This window comes from Coffea eugenioides, chromosome 2 (genome assembly GCF_003713205.1).
Source record: "Coffea eugenioides isolate CCC68of chromosome 2, Ceug_1.0, whole genome shotgun sequence".
Taxonomy (NCBI): Eukaryota; Viridiplantae; Streptophyta; class Magnoliopsida; order Gentianales; family Rubiaceae; genus Coffea; species Coffea eugenioides.
The window spans coordinates 61,465,501-61,485,889 of NC_040036.1; the positions used below are offsets into that span (position 1 = coordinate 61,465,501).

Sequence of the window (20,389 nt, forward strand, 5' to 3'; positions counted from 1 at the left end):
TGTTTTTGGATGCTAATAAAATGTGCAAAAAAGATTTATCTCATAACTGAGGAAAAAAATTTCTATTTCATGCATTTCACAATATTACACAGCAAGTAACATAGCACAATTAAAAGAAAAGGCTTTTTAAGCATGCATTGCAACTACATTGACATGTTCCTTTATATAAAAATCATATATAAGGGGCAAAACTTGAAAATCTCATAATTTAGGTTTTCCATCAACAATGCATTTACTCAAAAGTTTGTATGTAACTTCAGTATAGAATATACAGCTATCCATCAACAATGCATTTACTCAAAGGTTTTCCATCTGTGGCTAATCATTTCATGTCTATGTTGCCTGCTCATTACTTGGGCAGGACTTGCACAACTAACTATATTTGCAACATCATGAATGTTCACCGGTATGGAAAAACACTCACTGAGAGGAATGGTTAAAAAACCATGGGTTGCTTCATTATTTATTCAAAGCGAGGAAAAAAATCTTTTGAACTAACTCCTCTCTGCCTTTCCTCCATTATGCTCCTTTCATGTTCATTCACAAGCAACGTTCATTGGTTCATCCGCAACATTCACTTCACTGGCTTTTGATTGAATATTTTCATTTTGATCATCCACGTATGCTTGCGAGCTGACAACATGTCCCATCAAATTTTTATGCTTAAGATTGCCTGCAAAACATATATCACACGATTTACTAAGTATTTGCCAATGGGAGTACAGTTATCTAATTAAGATCCCTCAAACTACTCTCAAAGAATAGGTCTAATTGAGGAAAAATCTCAACTACATTAACTTATATACTCCATGGATGTAGTTATCACTCGTATCATGAGATCCTTCCAAATAACACCCTATTTGAGTATTGCACAGCAATATGATTCTATGAAGCACGATATTTGATTCAAGAGTTGAAAGTGGTTGCTTTTAAACATGAAAAATTTTCATTTGGACCATTACTTCAAGCCTTCAAGGTAAAAGACGGATCAATCTCCATTAATATCAAGGAAAGCAAGAGTGTCTAAACAAAGGTAAACACTGAACTTGCACACAAGGCAATAATATGAAAACCTGAACAATTAATAATCCAGTGTCCATTAACATTAATTTCTAGAGGTTAAGAGGAGCTTGCATACCCATCCAAAAGGTGCATTCACTTGTACCGTGAAGAAGAGCCTTCACATGAAATAAGAACCTCTCCATTGATCTCTTTGTAGCAGGAATTTTACTGGTGATAGCTGTTTGTTTTGACACCTTCCATGAGAGAAGCATTGCAGGTTATGACTCATTATGTCTAGATGAAGTAGTATGCATTCTCACTAAAGAACAATGAAATGTGCAAACCTTTGCTTCAGAGCACAATGTCTGTATGGTTCTTGTTGCTTTCTGGAGCTCCTTAACCTGATAAAAAATGCAGTAACCCAACAAAAGTAATTCTGGACTCTGATCTTATGGATGCTCATTTGGTTTAAGCCATAAATCAATCAACTCATCTTACCATGCTAATTATCTGCTCATTGTGCATTTGAAACTGGGCCTGAAGAAAGCCAAAAACTGGAGAAAACCCAATTAACTAGAGTCTCTTAAGCGGTTGCATCACCTTGAATTTAAGTGGCAGACAAGTACCTTTTAGGAATGAATCTACAAACTTTCCTCCATACTTGACAGCCATTCCATGCACGCTAACCTGTATATCATCTTATTTATCAATCTTGGCTGCTTCATCCAGGAAAAAAGTTGATCAAATCGTAGATATATAGCAATCACCTTATCATGGGTCCTGCACATATTAACTAAAGATACAACCACATTTACAGACTGTTGTAGTCTGTCCAGGAGTTTTTCTACATTTTCAACTTTAGCAGCAGCTCGAGGCTTCTCTAACCAGGCAACCTCCTTAGTCTAAGAAAGTGAAACAATTAAAACAGACTTTAAAGCATTGAAAAGTAAATGGTAGATTCACCCACCATTGTATCTATAAAATGAAAATCAACTATGAAACTCACCAACTTATTTATTACAGCCAGGTTCTCTTCATGCTGCATGATTACATTATCCTGTGTTACCAATGACTACAAGAATGAGGAGTCACAGAAAGCAGAAAAGTGGTAATTCCTCACCATGACTCGGTACCAAGAAACAAAAGTTGAAGGAGAGAGAGTAGGCAACTCCTGATCATCTTCAACTGCAGTTCTTTGTGAAGTTACCTATTGCAAAAAGCAAAATACCACTCACACTGGCATCATTACACGCCAAGAAAGCTTTGCTTGTAAGTTTTAACAGCACAAAACAAGAAGAGAGAGAGAGAGAGAGAAAGAGTCAAAACTGTCTAAATAGAACGACACTTGTACATGAAAGATGTTCAACAGAAGTACACATCCATGTCTCTTCTTGACCAAAATGTTATCAGCTCCCCTTAGTTGGCATAGAACAAAGAATTAATTACTCTGAGTACTTGATAGGCAAAAGTAGTTGGAACCAAGGTTTACCCTACTACATAGTTGACTTTCTAATATAACACTTTAACAAAAGTAACAAAATCTGACAGCAATACAAAGAGCAAGAGAGCTAGTGTATGAGCATCCAGGCATAATAATCCAAACTACGACAGCATCCTTAGCTGTTTGGAAAATAGACAAAGTAGATAAGGTAACTATTCAGAAATGACCAGAAGAGAATCTGTAGAAAGGGAAAGACCAACTCATAGCAACTTAAGCCTATTATGAGTGAACCTGTACCATTTAATAAACTTTTTATACAAGCTAAATTCTCGGGAAAAAAAAACTCCATCTGCCAATGAATGTGATTAAATGAAATGAACAGCATTGAAAAATCTGGGGAGGTCTTTACCGATTGCCACTAATTTATCAGAATTTGTTCTGATTAGAAGAAAGCCCTAATATTTAACAATCCAGCAACAGCAAATCAAGGAATACTCCTACCTAATACAAGTTAATACTCTTTGTATTGCAATTTGGCATAACTCTTTGATTCAAAGAATATTTTGGCATTAAACACCGGATCCAGCAAACAAATCCAATTAGTTCCTTTTATTATCCTTTCCAGGGTGTAGCCTTCTAAGTTAAAAAAGACCAAAAGGAATAATGCTGGATTTCGTCTTATATATGAGAGTCTCATTTAACCGTGCTCCAGGCTTCTCTTCTGGTATAGTGACTCGTAATCTGGACTTAGGACCACATAAAAGAAAATAGAAAGACCAAACCCAACCAATACTGAAAAGCCTATAAGGTACACCGTGGTCAGACACCAATACCACCATCCTGTTTAGACCCATAAATGATTTGGTGGAACAGTAAAGCTAAACATATTAATTGTACCAAAGGGTATAACAAAAGCAGCACTCCATCTTAAAATTTGTTCAACCCAAGTATTGATGTCTTACTAACTGAAGATGGCTCACTCGTAGAGTAACAACCAGGGCAGATATTTTGAGTCTGGTTAGAATCTGGAAAAGAGAGAATTTCTATCCTTTCTCAGAGTATGGATTTTGAAGCCCAAAACCATCATCAGAAAATTAAGCTGTCGTACTTTACAAATTGGACTACTCGGATTGTGACCTGCTACTCCTTCCTAGTTATGCAAAGACTAGCCGATTTACCAAAACAGGGAATATAGAGGTAATTTATGTTTGTAGGAAAGACTTCTCTAAAAAATATTGTCAAGCATATACACTTGGTTAGTGCATCAGCAGCTGACAGCTTTCATTCGATTGATGGAACTTGACTTCTCTAAAAAGTACCGTTCGATGAATTCTTATTTAAGCATAATCCAAAATTTAACCTTCATGAACAGTGAGACAATTAATAACAGTTGAGACAGATGCCATAAAGCATGGAACTATTTTGTTCAGATATATTTCAATGTAGAGGAATCAAGCCAAATCATCTACGACATCGAAACCTCTCCTTTGTGCACAACAAGAGCATTGAGAACATGTCCTGCCACGTGGTCACATTTTATTTTTCAGGATTATAAACTACCCAGGTTTTTGATTGACCCAAAAACAAAGTGCACATGTTCGAGAAAGTAAATGAGTGAATCTTTAGTTTGGACCAGAAGTAGTCAAAGAAAAATAGGATACACCAACCAGATGGTATGAATTAGCTTTAATCAGGTGTGCATGACAAGCATTCAGCAAATAGTTAATACTTTTAATCCTAGTGAAGCTTGTATAAAAGGGACGAAAACATAAACAAGGAAAGTTACTTGGAAATAAACAAACCTGAGGCAAGATAGAGCAAGCCAACTCATTTAGTGAATCAGAAGTAGATTGACAATTTTCCAAATAAATGTGGAGTACCTTCTGAACTATATGTCCCTGCATATATCAGGAAAAGAATCAACATTTGCTTCCCTAAAGCATATCTTATCACATCAAAAGAAATCAATCTAACACCTATCCACAATCAGCACTACAAAAATGAATTCTACATACTTTAATTTTTGAACTTTTGTCAATTATATCATCACGCTTCTGAAACAAAAGTTTCTGTGCAGAAGCTCCCAATCTGTTTCTCAGGAAAATGAGGAGTTCTTTAGTAGATCCAGGGTCAATTCCTTTTGCTCTCCCACTTACAGATTTATCGAGGAACTTTTGGATGGAAATAGTTACAGACTCCAAGGCCACAACCACTTCTGAAGCCAGCTTATATGAGATGGTCCTTGCTGCAGGAAACATTTATCATAGTTAACCTCATAACTTTGACAAAGTAGACAAACATCTGCACCACAAACTAATAACTCAGAGTAGCATACCTGCATCAAAGACCCCTTCCAGGAAATAATATGTACCACAGTATAGGTAATCTATACTTCCTGTTGCAGGAATGAGTTGCATGCCTTGAAAGAAAGACTCTGGCATGTTAATTGACTGGAATGCTTCAAGAAGGTCTGAAAGAGCAGTTTTATCATTCAGAATATTTGTAAGATTTAGTATCTGCATTTAGAAAACAAAGAACAAAGCTTTTAGTTAAAATTCACCCTTTTGGGAAAGAAGGGGACGCAAATACAAGCATAAACTATTTTCCTTATCTCAATCCTCACATAGGTCTGGCAGACAAGGGAATTATAAGAAGGGCGGAATACCTTGCCAAAGCAACAGAGTGTCTCAACAAAGACAAAGCTGTAAACCAATGATTTGGAAACAACCATTTTAACTATGCTTGGGTTTCCTGCCAAAGTCGAATAATCTTTCCAATGATATTGACAAACTTCAACCCCTGCAATTATTCTTTATAAGCTTTAAAGGACATGAAAGGAAATTTGTTTCAAATTTAACTAATGAATGATGCTCTGCTCTACTACCTTCTTTAAGACCACTAATGGCACAATCCAGATTTCCTTTAAAAAATGGAAATAGTGGACGAAGCTGGTTTAAGAATTCAGCTCCTTTCATCTCACTGAAACCAGGGTGTAGACTCATCCATTGAAGAGAAATTTGTTTGCTCAGAGGACTAAAGTAGTCCAGCTTTTGGTTAAGGTCTCTTAACAGATACAGGTGAAGAGGTAACTAGAACATAAAAAGGATATCAGATGCAAATGTAATAAACCAAAGTAGAAAGTGCAAAGAATTATAAAGGGTGTTGTGCCACAGACAAAATGTGGTTACTTGCAGCAGATCATGATATCTGCTACATCAAAAAACTACTCCGAAACCAAAAAACTCATCTATAATCCAAAGTTAGAGATACCTCAGCAGAAGGATCACTGCAGCAAAGTTCTTGATTCTGCATATAGGGACCAAATAAATAACTCATCAGATCCACTTCTGACTATCATTAAGTAATTAAGATACATGCCAGAACCAATCGTAGAGATCTTTGCATCTCCCAACTGTAACAAAGAGAATATGAAAAAGTCCAAAAACTGCAAATGAGGACTATAAAGGTACTTTTAGTACGATACTTACATAATATTTTTATGTTGTCATGAAAAAGTTTGATCCAATTATATCAATCACTATAAACAAGAGTATTGTTTGCAACTCCAAATTCCTGCATTACTTCCAGGACTGGAAAGTTGAAATATAGATTGAACCATCTTTTTAAACATTTGCATCTACCAAACAAAGTATATAACTGAAATACATATACGTAAAGTAACTGCAAGTACCAAAGACACTTGCTAACGGAAGGTTATAGCAACTTTCATATCCTCACATGATCCGAGAGCAACACAATGACCTGGGTGACAAGTCCACTAAAATTTTCTATCTAATTCAACTTACTCAGTGGGTTAGGTAATGAAAGCTTCTCTCTCACCTATGAGGCAGGATCATCTAAAAATACTTCATAATCTGGATTATAATCAATATCACTGAATTGTCTAGAAGAAGCTCACAAAATCCATTTTTCACCTCCGTTAAGATTAGCTGGCCATAGATCTTATTACAAACACATTAGCAGCAATGGACATGCAGAGGAAGATTTCTGATGGACAGTTACAACACATGACAATCTGAAAATATTTGCCCTATTTCCAGTCAGCAGTAAATGTAGTTACTGCCTCTACCCTTAAGGACTCCATGAGTTCTGAGATATATCTCAAGCTTTCAACCTGATCAAACAACACCGCTGAATAGAATATTCCAGTATCACCACCACTGAACCAAAAATATACAATTAAATATAAACACATGAAAAGAAAAAAGCAACCTCTGGAACCACTTCTTCTGGGTCAAAAATAAATTCGTTTCCATTTCCCAAGTTACAATGATCCAACTCTTAATTGTTTAACTTCTCTAAAAATTGCTTAAAAAAACAGTAATTTACTCTCCTTGAAGTAGAATTTTTTGTAAAAAGGCATGATGTAATGTGTTTCCCAGAGCAAATTTTAACATTAATACAAAAGAAAAAATTGTAATAAGAGTTAGAAAGCGAAAGAGAGATCTTGCCAGACAGATTCTAGCATAAAAGAAAGCTAGAGCTGGCTTATATTTAACAATTTCTACTTCAAAAAAGAGCATGGAATGAAACCATTCACAGGTATATATATTTAAATGACAAACCATCCAGCAGTTGTATGTTTTACTTATCTGTACAGTCAATTTAAAACCTGTAGGAACGTAATATTGTGTTTATAAGTTATTCTTTCATTTTATGATTATTGTACTTTGACTGGTGTATATGTGTTTTAAGGAAAGGATAAAACTTATTTGCCAAAAAGATTTCAAAATGGATGCAATCTAGTACAAAATTAATATTGGGTAAGAAGGTGACAACTGATTTTGTTTTCACAAATATACAACATGATTATCTCTCCCTTACAACAATGAATGACTAAAGAAACATCAGAGGCATTGCTTAAATGGTTAAATTGGAAAAGAAAACCAATTTAAAGCAACACAAAACTAGGAATCTCAAAGATATAGAGTTTCACTCGCAGTACAGACTTTGTTTTGCTTGTGTGATGTCTATTTTTCTGAAAACAAAACATGTATGACAAATCATTTGACAAAGCTAAAGCTTGGAACGAAAGTTCAAAAGGAATTTTAATTACTGTTGGTCAGAGAACTTATGGGCCTATACATACACCTAAAAGCTACTTCCTTAAATGCCTTTAATCCTCATAGTAACAAAACTATGACAGTCCTTAAAGAAAACAAGAGTTTTTGAGCTTTTGATATCAAAAAATTAATAAATAAAGAACTCTTTGATTGAAAAGAATTTGCATGCAGACACCCACAGTTGTGTAAGTTTTAGTTGTCCTCTCCTCTAGAATCATAAAAGAATATCTCAGGAACACGAAAAACATGTAAAATCGATTGAAGTTCTGAAGTCAATTGAAATATATCTATCAAAATCAACTTTTGTGAAACAGGCCAAGAGCAAGGTAAGAGAGAATGGAGGTGATCTCAAGAAAGCAAAAGAGGACAAACAGAGGCAACCACACAATATAGAATATTTCATTAATCAACTCAATGAAATAAAGATTTTTATCGATTATTTGTAGACTTTTCAGATCTAAGTGTAAAGGTAATTTCCTGAAGAACAATACAACTCACACTAACAGCATAACATGTATATCACAACCCATTTTCAAAAGTTGATAAACTTAACCATTAGATAGTCCACAAAACTGACGTGATATCTAATCAAGTTCCCCATTATGTCAATCTTTCCTGAGCCTTCTACTGCCTTCAATTAGTCTCATTCTTAATCCAACTTACCAAAATGATTGAGATGTCCAGTTAAATAGAATAAAGTGACCAATGCACCAATTTTTACAACTAAAGTAGACAAATGTCCATACCTTTTTAAATGCTAAGATGGAATAGCAATGAACTCGAATAGGCCTGAATTTGTGTTTTTGTGCTTCTACCTTCTTCACAGCTTCAAAAATTTCTACAATTCGTATGATATCGGAATCAGGTGCATCCTTTTTGCCATCCTCGCACATACTGCCCTTTGGCATCTTACCAGAGGAATCCTCATTCAGTATTTCTTGGCTTGTTATGCTGCCTGCTTTTTTCAGCATTTCGATGATTGTTGGCTGCTTCAGTTTATCATCCACAGTTGAAGACTTTGAGACTTTTGACGTTTTTCTGATATTTCTCTTGCTTTTCTGAGAGACACTTCTATTTTCTTGAATAAGCTCACTTTTCTTTTCCAAATCTCCCATTTGATATTGGCTTGAAGATAGGGTCTCCATACAAGGGTAGAGCTCTGGCAAGCATAGGGGATACTGTTTGAGAGACTCATTTATCAAACTCTCCAGGAATCTGCAAGCACACTTGTTAGAATTGCACCATAATGTCATCACAGCACAATCCTCACTTATCAAAAGAATTATCACAAAAAGCAATTCAATAGATAGTTAATGATGGGTTTGTTTAAAATGCTCACATAAGTACATGTTAAATCAACAGTGGACAAATACGAGTGAGCATGTATGCATGCCTGTGCAAATTCTTTTAATAGCTTCACACATGTTGTTTCTTACAATGTATCCGACCTGGATCTGTCATCTGTCCTTCATAGAGTTGTAAACGAGTGAACAGCATAGTGATCAAACTTGTTTGTTTATTTTAACAAGATTGAAATTGCTTCCAGACTTGCCTTGTTTAGTTTTCGGGCCAAACTCAATGAGCATTATCGAGCCGAGCTCCAGTCTTAGCTGAAGTACCTAGCTGGAGCTTTACTTTTCAAGTTTTATGCTCATTGAGCCAAGCTTTAACCTTTAACGAAGCTAAGTCTTGTTCATGTTTAGCTTGATTAGTTAGTGAACCAAGCTTCAATGAGCTCTTATCAAGCTGAACTATTTGAACATTCAATGACTTAGTTCATTTTTCAACCGTAATCCTTGGTCAAAAGAAGAAGTGACCCGGAAAAAAAAAAAAATCTCTGTAACTTGGATAGCTTTCCTGTTCTTGTTTCATTTCCCAGGATCTGATACAATGACAAAATTACTCTCCCAAAACACCCAAGGGAAGAAACACATCAAGATTATTCTGCACAACTTCGCTTAACCAGTTACAATCTTAGTTGCAATTTTTTAATTAACAATAGTGTTTTCAGTAGCTTTGCCTACAATATACAACATATACACAAAACTAACAACTGATAAAAACCTCATATCCGAACACAGTTTTCAGTTTTACAAGCTCAATTGGAACCATAGACTATTGAAGGCTTGACAGGTCTATAATGTAATTATATGATATGTAAGCTTATGAGGCATGTGATTATGCTGAAAAAGATATTCTTACTGCTTCAGGTTTTCTGAATAATAATTTGGTCAAAGGGAGAAGGTCTTCTACATCAAGGTTTTGTGGTCAGAATCAAAAAGCTGATAAAACCTAGCAGTCTTGTCAACTAAACTATTTGGGAGTTCTAGAATATTAAAATGATTTACCAAAGGCTTTCTTTAATACTCATCCAAACCCGGATCTCTCTTCGATAAGATCTGTTTGCAAGGGTCAATTATAATATCTCTGTTTCTCAAATTTAGTCTTTCTGAAGCACCCAATGAGTGAACAGAAGAAAAACAGGGACAACTTGGTTTAGCACTGGGAAGAGCCATGGAAAATCATGTTGAAATTTAAGAATTTAACATGACCCATGATGCCAATGTAGGGCATCAATGTGACACAGTGCACTTGTAAAAGTCAATAGACTCGAATCGTTAACAAGTAAATTAGCACATAAAGTCAAACAGTTGCCAAATGGCAGCACCAACAAGAAGTAACTAGGTTTAAAAAATAACATTAAACCATAAAGTGCGTCCGTGTCCATGTGTTGTGCACCTAACACATATGTTTGTATACATATTATAGATGTCCTTTTCAATGAAGTCTGATCAGTTATACTTCAAGGTTTATTACATGTTAAGTGCTAAATAATATATTTTAAATTTATTACATGTTATTCGTCAAATAAAGTTTGTGTTCAGTGAACCTTGAAAAAAAAAATACATGTTCAAGTATTTACAAGGATGTATACTCGTCTGTTTGGACCTGCATCTATAGTATATCCCAAGTAGTATCTACTGAAACATGATTTGTGTGAATTACTTCCATAGAGGCATTATATCTTCTAATTTACTTGCAATGGTATTTTTATATACATGCCTAATTTATATAAATCTCTCTTTTCAGTATGAATTGACTAGAGTATCCAAGAGAATTTGGTGTTTGGAGTCTTGTCAATAGAAAGTATTTGACTTGTACATTATCCTCAACTTACTATGGCCCTAAGCAAGACAAACAACAATAGGTAGTCTTCCCTGCAAAAGGATCTACAACTTTAAGACACTTTGTCCTGTTTTATATAAAACTATAAAGATCTAAAACTTTGTCCTTTATAATGTAGAATACCTAACTGGGGCCTTAAGAACTAAAGTTTAGTTTTCATTTTTTCTTTTTCTTTATAGCGAATATGACAGCTTCTTAAACTTGGTGTCTATAGCAGCAAGAACGATAGACAAAATAGTCAGATTTTTTTTGCTATTCGATATATTTCTTAAGAACTTGAATGTGATTTTTAAAGCTATTTTGGTTTCTGCATGAAGAATATTCTCCCAAACACGTATATAGGATCCTCCCAGTAAAAATAGGAAATTATTTGACGAAGGATAACCATCTTACAGTGCACAAGGTATCCTACAGAATATGGATCCAGACTAACTTCTCTTTTTCAGAGGAAATAGGCCATATCATTTTGCAAGATTGAATGAATTTGACTAAGTTCCCTTTTCCAACAAGAGGAAATAGGCCATATCATTTTGCAAGATCGAATGAATTTGACTAATTAACTGAATAGTTCATCAAATCCTTCTTAAAGGCTTCATAGTGACTTTATGATTTTTAAATGACGCGAAAAATCTTAATATATGTGTAAAAGTATTATCACTGGGAAACAAGGAAATGAATGTCTTGCCCAATCTGTCATCAGGATTTTGTAAGTTGCTCTATTACTGGACTACTTAGACACAAGTAGTGTATCTAAGTGACTGTATATGGATGGACTTGCAAAATACAAGTAGTCATTTATGAGTTTATTTCACGTTCCACTAGGGCTTGAAAAAGAGAGTTTGGCAGAGAAACCTATCATTAGTTACTACCAAAAAATTGTACGGAAAAGGATGTAAAATAGAAATTATATACAAAAAATTTGAAAAGGGTCCACGAAAACATACATAAGGTTTCTTAAGCGTTTCACTAGCTTAAGAGTAATCTCCTCCTTTGTTGCTTGACTTATGGAGTCAAAATTTTCAGTAACTTGAGAACAAAATGCATTGAGCTATAGAACATAGGAGAAATGTTAGAAATTAAACAAATTATAGTATGACTGTTTACAATAACCCAACAATTTTGTTTAAAAGAGACAAATTTTGACACTTACGAGTTCCCGTATCCAATTAGCAGCATAATAAAGACAGAGAATGATAGTCTGCTTTTGCTTCCCACTCAACGACTGCCACATGGAGTCGGAAAGATACTGATACAGACAAAATACCAAAAGATACAGACAATTAGTAAGCAGCTAGGACATATGTCACCAAATAACTGACAGGATTTGACAGGATGTCATCAAACACATGACAGTTCACTGGAGACATATGTGTGGATGCAAACATAGAAAAAAAGCCTCCTAGTTTGATACTTTGTGATGCAAATGAGAATAAACAGCTTAAATAGTTGGATTCTTAGGATAATCACTCCTCAATCTTTTTAATCTGTCTTTTTATTGGCCTAAAATTCGTTCAAGAACACAAGGACCAATATTAACTCTAACCTAAAATAGGTGTTTAGTAACTAAATTAGCATCTTCACCTATGCAGCACTAAGATGTAAAAATCTAATCCTCTACAGGAAGGGGGGCAGCATTGTTTTACATCACATCCTATAGGAATCTGACAATCCTAGTTCTGTGTAGCTGCTGAGAAAATCTCTGTTTTAGGGAAATATAAACTGGATCGTGAGATAAACTGTTAAAATCATCACAATCAGTCCCTTAATGTTAAAACAGGAACATTGTGCAGCTAAACAAGTCAAAAGCACAAAATAAAATAAGCAAGATCACATAGCTTTTTACTTGTATTGAACTATTATTGACTATACAAACTATCCGAACTTTTAAAACAAAAATTTAAAACATCTTTTTCTTCTCTAATGGATGTACTTCTTTGGCTTATAGTTACATCACAATTGCAAAATAATTGTCCACATATGCATAAAGCAAACTGGAGTTGGACCAAAATTTGACACGAAGGATGGAACTATTTGCCAAATTTTTTCTGATATTCTCAGATTTGCAGTATATGATGGTATAATTTCCCAAGCAAGGCAGGTAAATGTGAATGGATCCAAAGACTCAGCTTACCTTAGAAGATGGAAGATGTAAAGGGCAACCCAAAAGTGCGTCAATGCCTCCAAGAGATCCTTGGTTTACCAGACTCTCAATCTACCAAATGATTGACATCAGAAAACAAAATTTTGGCTTCTTTCCAAAGAAAGATAGAAACCAATCCACTTACAGCAGAAAGTAAGACAAAGTAAGCAGGAAGAATCTGTAATGGAGATGGGGACCTGCAGACCGAATAATAAAAATTAAAGTGACTCTATAGCATAACATACTCTAGAATAGGTGTACGAATTGATGCTGAGATTCAAGGCAAACTTGAGGATTGAAGGATATGCATTAAAAATTGTTTTTAATCCACTACAAATATAGGGTTTATTCAGGTCAATAATCCTCCAAGTCCAGATTATGCAGAGGAACAGGGGAAAAGTCAGAGCTGTTAGAAATGGCCAAAGTGAAGATCTCAAGGTTGTTTCTCAACATCTCTTTTTATATCTACACCAGCCAAAACCAACCTACTATTATTCTAAATTATAACACATCTTTCATTGGCAAACCAAATGTTTCTAACACTTATATAGATAGCATACATAAATCAGTTGATCTTCTTTTCCATATATTGTCTTGGAACTGCCAGAAGCATCATGACCCAGCACTCCTTTCCCTTGCCTCTTCCAGAGGTTCACTTCTAGAGCATGAACACGCACACATCAAGCTTTCACTCAGAGCGACAAAAGAAGATAACTAACTTTACATATTCTATCTGCTGAGTTCCATTCAAAACAAAACGACTGTAACAATACATAATTCCAGAGAGAAATAAAAAGGTGGTATCACTTCAAGGTCACTAAGCAAAGCATAGCACACCCACAACATCTAGCAATCTTGCCCAAAGGTCAATCTATGTTGCAGTAAAGCATTAGTAACCTACCTTAGTTTCCTCTCTACTATTTCTAAGTTGTTTCCTAGTTGCTCAGTGCAAGCAGTTGAAAAATGTTAGCTCGGTTTAGAAGTTTATGGTTTCAGACTCTGGATAATAGTAATGGATGATGGACAACTTCAATCTGGCACATTCAGTCATTAATTTTCCTAACAGAATCCTGAATCTAGAAACTTAAAAAACCATATATGCAACGAAAATAGTGGAAAATACCTTAATGAAGAGGAAATAAGCGGCAAAATATTCAGGCATACAGGAGATATATCTCCATCAAGGTTCATCCAAAGTTCCCCTGCATCAAGAATGAAAGGGAAAAGCTTTTGATAACTTGCACGATTCCTAATTCTAAAGCCATCAGAGCATATCTAGATTCTCCACAGAAATTTACCTTCCAAACCACAATACGAGCCTTTGGAAGGTAATTCACCACCATCTAGATCAGATAAGAATTTTGATTCAAACTCTCCTACATGTTTGCCTATCCTACAAATCAAGAATAAATAGATTCATATATAATAGACTGTTAACCTCACAAGCTACAACTTCTAGTTCTTTTATGCAATTCACCATTCTATGATTGCTGGATGAAGCATCCTGTTTTGCATGGTAGCAGCCAATTCTTCATAAAATAAGATCAGTGGTAAGGGCAACTGCTTGCATGATTCAAAAGATGTTTCCAAGAGTTCAAGAGCTTCCTCATAATTTGACTTCTGTAACAAAAAATTTAAGGGGAATATGGATCATCTTAGAACTTAAATAGGGATGACTTTTGATAACCAAGAAAGTCAAGAAAGAAACAAGGTGGTGGACATGACACAAAACTGGTACTGGTATCATATCATTGTCCAACACTTCATCTAAAGTTCCTAACATGCCAAAGGTGATGTACCCAACAAGAAGAAAAATGGAAGGGAAAAAAGGGCGCAAAGCTTGTTTTTAGTACAAAACCTGTGTTTGAGTGAGTTTATTGTCAAAAAATAATTGAGTTTCTTCTATTTCCTTTTCTAATATGCAGTATTTCCATGTGCAAAGATGATGCGAAGCATGAGCAAAGATGATGTAAGTTGTAATAGTCATGATATATACTTAAAATGTTGCATGAAATTGACAAAGAAAAGACACAACGATGTCCGCATGTCCAGGTCTTTTGCAATGTTGGCATGCCCTAATCTTACAAAATTAACATATGGGATGCCAAGACATGTGCCCATATCTGACACCTGTAACCAAGTCCATGTAATATTCAAGTGCAGATAGCTCAGTTATTGTTTTAGCTGGCGATCTTACCCAAATGAACAGTATACTAAGCCCATATAAAGTCTTTAAGTTGGGTCATTGGTCAGATGTAGTTGCTTAATCAGATGCTGCTGGCAATATGGAGAACAATGACCATGTAACATTAGACCATTGGAGCCATGTTTGAATCATAAGAAACCAAAGGACCAAGAAACATGGTAAACCATGCAAAGAAGACTCACTGACAACTTATGGAAGCTAATCAACATGGAACACAATTAATCAACACGGAACACAAGTAAGCATCAATGCATATCTAAAAGCTTTATTCAGTAACATTCATCTTTGCACACACCAAGCCCGACAATCAAAAGACATTCAATTGTTATACAATCTATTATCATTCCTCATTTTCACCATTTTCTGCCCCATGTGTCTTTAAAAGGTTGCTTCATCTCTTTTCCGTCCAACACCATCTCAATCAAACTCTGCTTATGTGATCAATGTCAAGGGTTAGTTTATTAATATGTATAATTATCCCTCAGCAATTCATGCTTTTAAGACTATGGATGCAGCCATTTTCCATTCCCTATTTTGTTAAGTAATTTAATCTTATCATTCTTTTCTCCCCTCCCCTCCCTCCCTCTCTTCTTTCTACCCTACATTTCTGTGTCTCTCTTTCTATTTCTGAATGTGAATGATCTTTGCAACTCTCAAATCATTTTTCTTTTCTACCCCAACTGTTTCGACATTCAATGTATAATTAAGTGGTTGAGCATCCAATAGAACATAATCAGCATAAAACAGTTAACCCTCTGAATTTAAGGTTCAAGTCTCACATAATCACAAAGCTACAAGTAAAAAACCTGTTTTTACTGTTGCACACGGGAAGTCAGATCAAGCAATGCAGTTTTCAGAGTTTAGCTTGGCTAACTCCATATACTTGTTCAACTTGTACTCAGTGAGATAGAAACAGGTGTTGGGAATCAGAAGAGCTTGCTGGTTAAAGTAGAACCATATACGGAAAATGAAAAAAATATATCCTGAATCACTGGTCATTAGACATTACCATGACTGAGAATTAGATAATTGGATTCCTGTGATTATTTTCTCTGGAAATGTAGTTTGGAACTGAAAGTAGTGCAACACTACCTGAGATGGAGAAGGACTAGTTCCATCCCCCAGAAGCGAAACTACCTTCAATGTTCCAATAAGACCCATTCTCTTGTAAGAAAGATCAACATGGTTCACCTAATTAATTAAAAGGATAATTAGAAGACAATCTCAAAAACAAAAACAAAAAATAAAAACAAATAGGAAAATGAAACACAGAAAATTATTTACACAAAAGAAAAAGACATAGGCCACTTTGAAGATATAGATTGCGTATTTAAAAAGGCTATTCATTTTCACCTGCTTTCTTATGATCATTAGAAGTTCGTTCTTGATAGAAGATCCACATGAATCTGAACAAGATTGAGCTGAAAGAGCAAGAAGACTGAAAACTTCATAGACCTGCAGAATGAGGGGTACATATTAAAACAAGCACCAAAAGAAATGTCGAAAGTAGTCTGAAAAATTAGAATGGTAACCTTGTGCAGGCTTTCAGTATTGAAGCTCTCCAAGTAATCCAAGATACCTGAGTAATAAAGATGTATAAATTAAATAAAACTGTAGTCATGTACTTGTAAATGCATGAGAGATTCGTACCAGTTAGGTGAGAAGCAAGCTGAACCAATTCCTCCGGATGCTTGGAGGTCAGCTTAAGCATGGCTTCCAAAGCAGTATTCACTTCAAGACTGATCCCAGAGCCTACATGGGACGCTAAAGCTCCTAAAATCTTTACAATAAGCAGTACCAATAAACCTAGTGTTACAAAACCCTTCTGTTCTCCTATCAAAATGTTAAACATCCAAAGATAAAGGATACTCACTTCCTGTCTTGAATAAGTATCATGAAGCTCCTCAAACAAACATGTATACATGTGATTGCTGAACTCCCTCAGTGTCTTTTCTTTGCATGATGTTAAGTACTCAGATATAGACAGAAAAATGGGGAGATAATCCTGATATACGATACAACACTGACAAGTTAGAAGACAACTTTAGAACTGATCCTATTGAAGCAATACACATCAATAAAATTAAGATAAAGCTTCATTCTACAGACTTTAAAAAAATTAAAAATGGTTAGGACAGTATACCTGCACCAAATCCTTATTCCCATGTATGCACTGATAAAACATAGCTTCTTCAATACAACCTTCAATGATTTTTTTCTTAAGTAACTTCAGAACACTTTTCTGCAATGCCTCACAATTCATATATACGAGTACAAAAAACCACATGTCAATCATCTTATGATCCTGCACTTTCTCAACGCTTTGCAGTACTTTCAAAATCTCTTCGCAAAGCATCTGCAAGTAGAGGAAAATCAATTTACAAACTGCAATGATTTGTAATCAAGGAAGAACAGTAACATATGGCTATATCTGTAGACCTATATACAAGTGAAACCTACATTTTTAAATCTAATACTTGATTTCAATGCATCAAGAACTAAAGCATCTGCATTATTTGCAACAACTTTCCCTTTGAGTTTACTGTGCTGCGTAGCCATAACAGTTGACAAACCAAGAAATTTTAGCTGTTCCCGAATCTTTGATATTATTCGCCGAGCATTCTTTGGTGTAGCAGATAGTAATAAGAATCTGAGAAGGTAAGGCATATCTTCCACCTCAACCGTGCGAATGCAAGACAATGCTACTGCAGTCACCTTCAGAAAATTCGAGAACCAACACGTCATAAATAAAGACTAGTAACCAACGGCAATCCAAATATAAACTAGAAACTCTAATTCTCCTGGGCATATAAGAAAAAAAATACAACCTGATCTTGCAATAAATCATCTAAGTTGATGTTGGAGAAAGTATCAAGCACAGGAACAATGATAGAAGAATCTTCATGGAGCATCTGAAGAAGTGAATCAACCACAACTTTGTTATGCTGAACCCCAATAACCTCAGGCAAAGACCCAATAATCTCTTTCTTCAAGTGAAGGGGACAAATGGATAAAACTTGCAACAGTTTTTCAGTAAATGCCTGAGAATCCACAAGAAAGTCAAGCCACCGGAACTGGTTGAGGATCAACCGAGCTATATCCTCATCAAGACGCAAGGATGATGATCCAGAGGTACGATCATGAAAGCCCAGGTCAAAAAATTCAGGAAGTTTCTCAAGCAATATATTTTGAACATGTAATTGGATCGCTTCAACCAGCAATAATACTCGCATTAGGCTTTCACTTTTCAGAGAGCCGTTGCTTTCACAATGTGAAGGCAGTAAAACCCTGTTATTTTGGAAGTTTATCAGATTTAGTTGACAAAAGAAGTATGCAGAGTCTTTTGTATTTGTTGACTAGTACCATAAACATACTAGACTTCAGGTTGAAAACATTTAAAAAAAAATTCTCTAACTAAACTGATTCAACACACTAGACACGAGAATTAGAATATCAAAAGGCATATATAGTCTACTGATGCATCAATTTCTTTGTCATTTGACAGTATCTAGAGACAAGAAGGTTTATGGTTTGCAACTTATAAATTGGATCTCAAAACGAATATCATGAGTAAGTAAAATGGGCACTAAGTTCTCCGGCATCTTCTTCATCTAAGGACAGAATACGCAGCCATTATGATTTCCTTTATCTGTTCATCCACTTGTCATTCCTCTACACTATGGTCCAATTTGAGCAATAGATTGTTCATCTCAGTAATGCATTGAGAAAGTTAAGCAGCTGAGCTCTTTATCCACCTTTAACATTTCATGAGTTATTTCTTTAAAGACTAATTCTTTCTCAAAATGTCAAAATCTTATAACTATGACACCTCCAAAACCAATTTGTGAAAAATTGCCCATTAACATTGTACTTGTGTACAGTTTAACCTAATTATTTTCATTTACATGGACAGAAAAGTTGAAATGGATTATTCAAAATAATAATTTTAGTATAAATCATAAGAACCTTCCAGAATGATAAACTAGCCAGCCGCAAAAATCGTCTAAAATCACATAACATTAAGTATCTTAAATAAGAGTGCAAACACTATAGTGCTCAAGCTGATTTGAATATTTTAACAAAGTTTGGCTTGTTTATTTTTCAGGCCGAACTCAAATGAACTTTTACAGAGTCCAGCTAGGGGAAGTAACTTGAATTATGTTGGAATTTTATCCTGACGGAGCCAAGTAAGAACCGAGCCTGAATAATTTTAAGCAATGCTAAATCTGGTTTATACCAGATTCATTAGTGTAGAATCCACATACAAACTGACAGAAAGGAAATAAACAGAGAGAAGAGAAGAAAATGGAACTCTTACAAAACTGGAAGAAGAGAAAAGTGCTTTACCGGCGAAGATTATCAGATGAAACATTGATGTAAGAAGAGAGACCACTCAGAAAATCAGCACGAAGAGCAGAGTCATCAGAAAAGCGGCGTTGAAGGTGGAGGCGGAGCTTGAGAAGGTCAGAGGGGAGACAAGGAGGACCGGTAGGGTTAATTAAAGTGCAACCAGCGTCGGCAAGAACAGAAACAAACTTAACAACAACTGAAGAAGACGATGAAACGCTGTCATTGACTGTTTGCCGGCGAACGTTGGAGGCGGCGGCGGCGGTTGATTTGGGGACTTTGGAGTTTGGGGGTTGGGCGTAAGGTGGAACGAAGGAATTGTTCGAATTGTGGTGCCGTTTGCGGGAAAGAACCATTTTATCGGTAGATTGAAGTATAATTAACTAATGAATTCGTTGACTTTTGTACGATTTTTACTTCTGCTGGCGGCGACCGTGGTGGTGACGGCGGAGGGAGTAGTGGTGGTTGGGAGGGGAGAGGGAATTGAAAGAAATGAAGAAGAAATGAGGCGCCAAAATTTTAGAGATTGAAGTTTGAAAACCAAAAGTAAGAAGATGAGTAGTAGACAAATGGTCGCTCACGTAATTTTTTAGTCCCTCATATTAAAAAAATGATACATTTGGGTCACCGATATACTTGAAATGTAGCACGTTGATCCGATTCTGTTTTTTTGGTCACTTTTTTGTGGGAGAAGATTATGCGAGTGTCATGTTCTAATAACCTGAGGTGGTTTTAGAATTAAAATGAGGACACAAAAGAAAGAACAAATGATTATTATGATTAAATTTAAAAGCCATTTAAGAATAAGAAAGGCATTTTAGAGACATTGTTGCAAGCACCAATTTTGAAAATCAAGACAAGAAAGAATCGGAAGTTATGTAGAGAAAAACAAATAAGTGTAAAGAATCAATAAGGGTTCAACGTCGTAGTTATTAAATCTAATAAAAGGAGGAATTCATTGAAGCGGATGAATTAATGATTAT

At 35.4% G+C, this 20,389-nt stretch overlaps 1 protein-coding gene across 1 annotated transcript; it reads right to left on the reverse strand.

Annotated features, from left to right (window-relative positions):
- Positions 1–208: 208 nt before the first annotated feature.
- On the reverse strand, positions 209–19,762 carry LOC113760002 (Fanconi anemia group D2 protein homolog). The gene is made up of 31 exons (XM_027302580.1): positions 19,407–19,762; positions 17,888–18,347; positions 17,520–17,774; positions 17,203–17,415; positions 16,933–17,064; positions 16,710–16,839; positions 16,592–16,638; positions 16,413–16,514; positions 16,149–16,250; positions 14,331–14,470; positions 14,152–14,246; positions 13,977–14,055; positions 12,999–13,050; positions 12,845–12,925; positions 11,864–11,959; positions 11,658–11,761; positions 8,274–8,742; positions 5,714–5,749; positions 5,328–5,532; positions 5,109–5,242; positions 4,779–4,959; positions 4,459–4,688; positions 4,246–4,341; positions 2,123–2,209; positions 2,009–2,041; positions 1,770–1,904; positions 1,629–1,689; positions 1,501–1,556; positions 1,347–1,403; positions 1,139–1,256; positions 209–673 (listed from the first exon to the last, which is right to left on the reverse strand). The coding sequence occupies exons 1-31, from the start codon at positions 19,760–19,762 to the stop codon at positions 537–539; spliced, it is 4,479 nt and encodes a 1,492-aa protein (XP_027158381.1). The 3' UTR covers positions 209–536.
- Between the last annotated feature and the right edge of the window lie 627 nt (positions 19,763–20,389).

Bases quoted from the DNA above. Each gene is read 5' to 3' on its own strand.
- LOC113760002 (XM_027302580.1), bottom strand. From the start codon at position 19,762: ATGGTTCTTTCCCGCAAACGGCACCACAATTCGAACAATTCCTTCGTT. The intron at 14,056-14,151 runs GTAAATTTCTGT...TTCTTGATGCAG, and splicing joins CTCGTATTGTGGTTTGGAAG to GGGAACTTTGGATGAACCTT. The intron at 4,960-5,108 runs GTATTCCGCCCT...TTCTAAATGCAG, and splicing joins CACTCTGTTGCTTTGGCAAG to ATACTAAATCTTACAAATAT.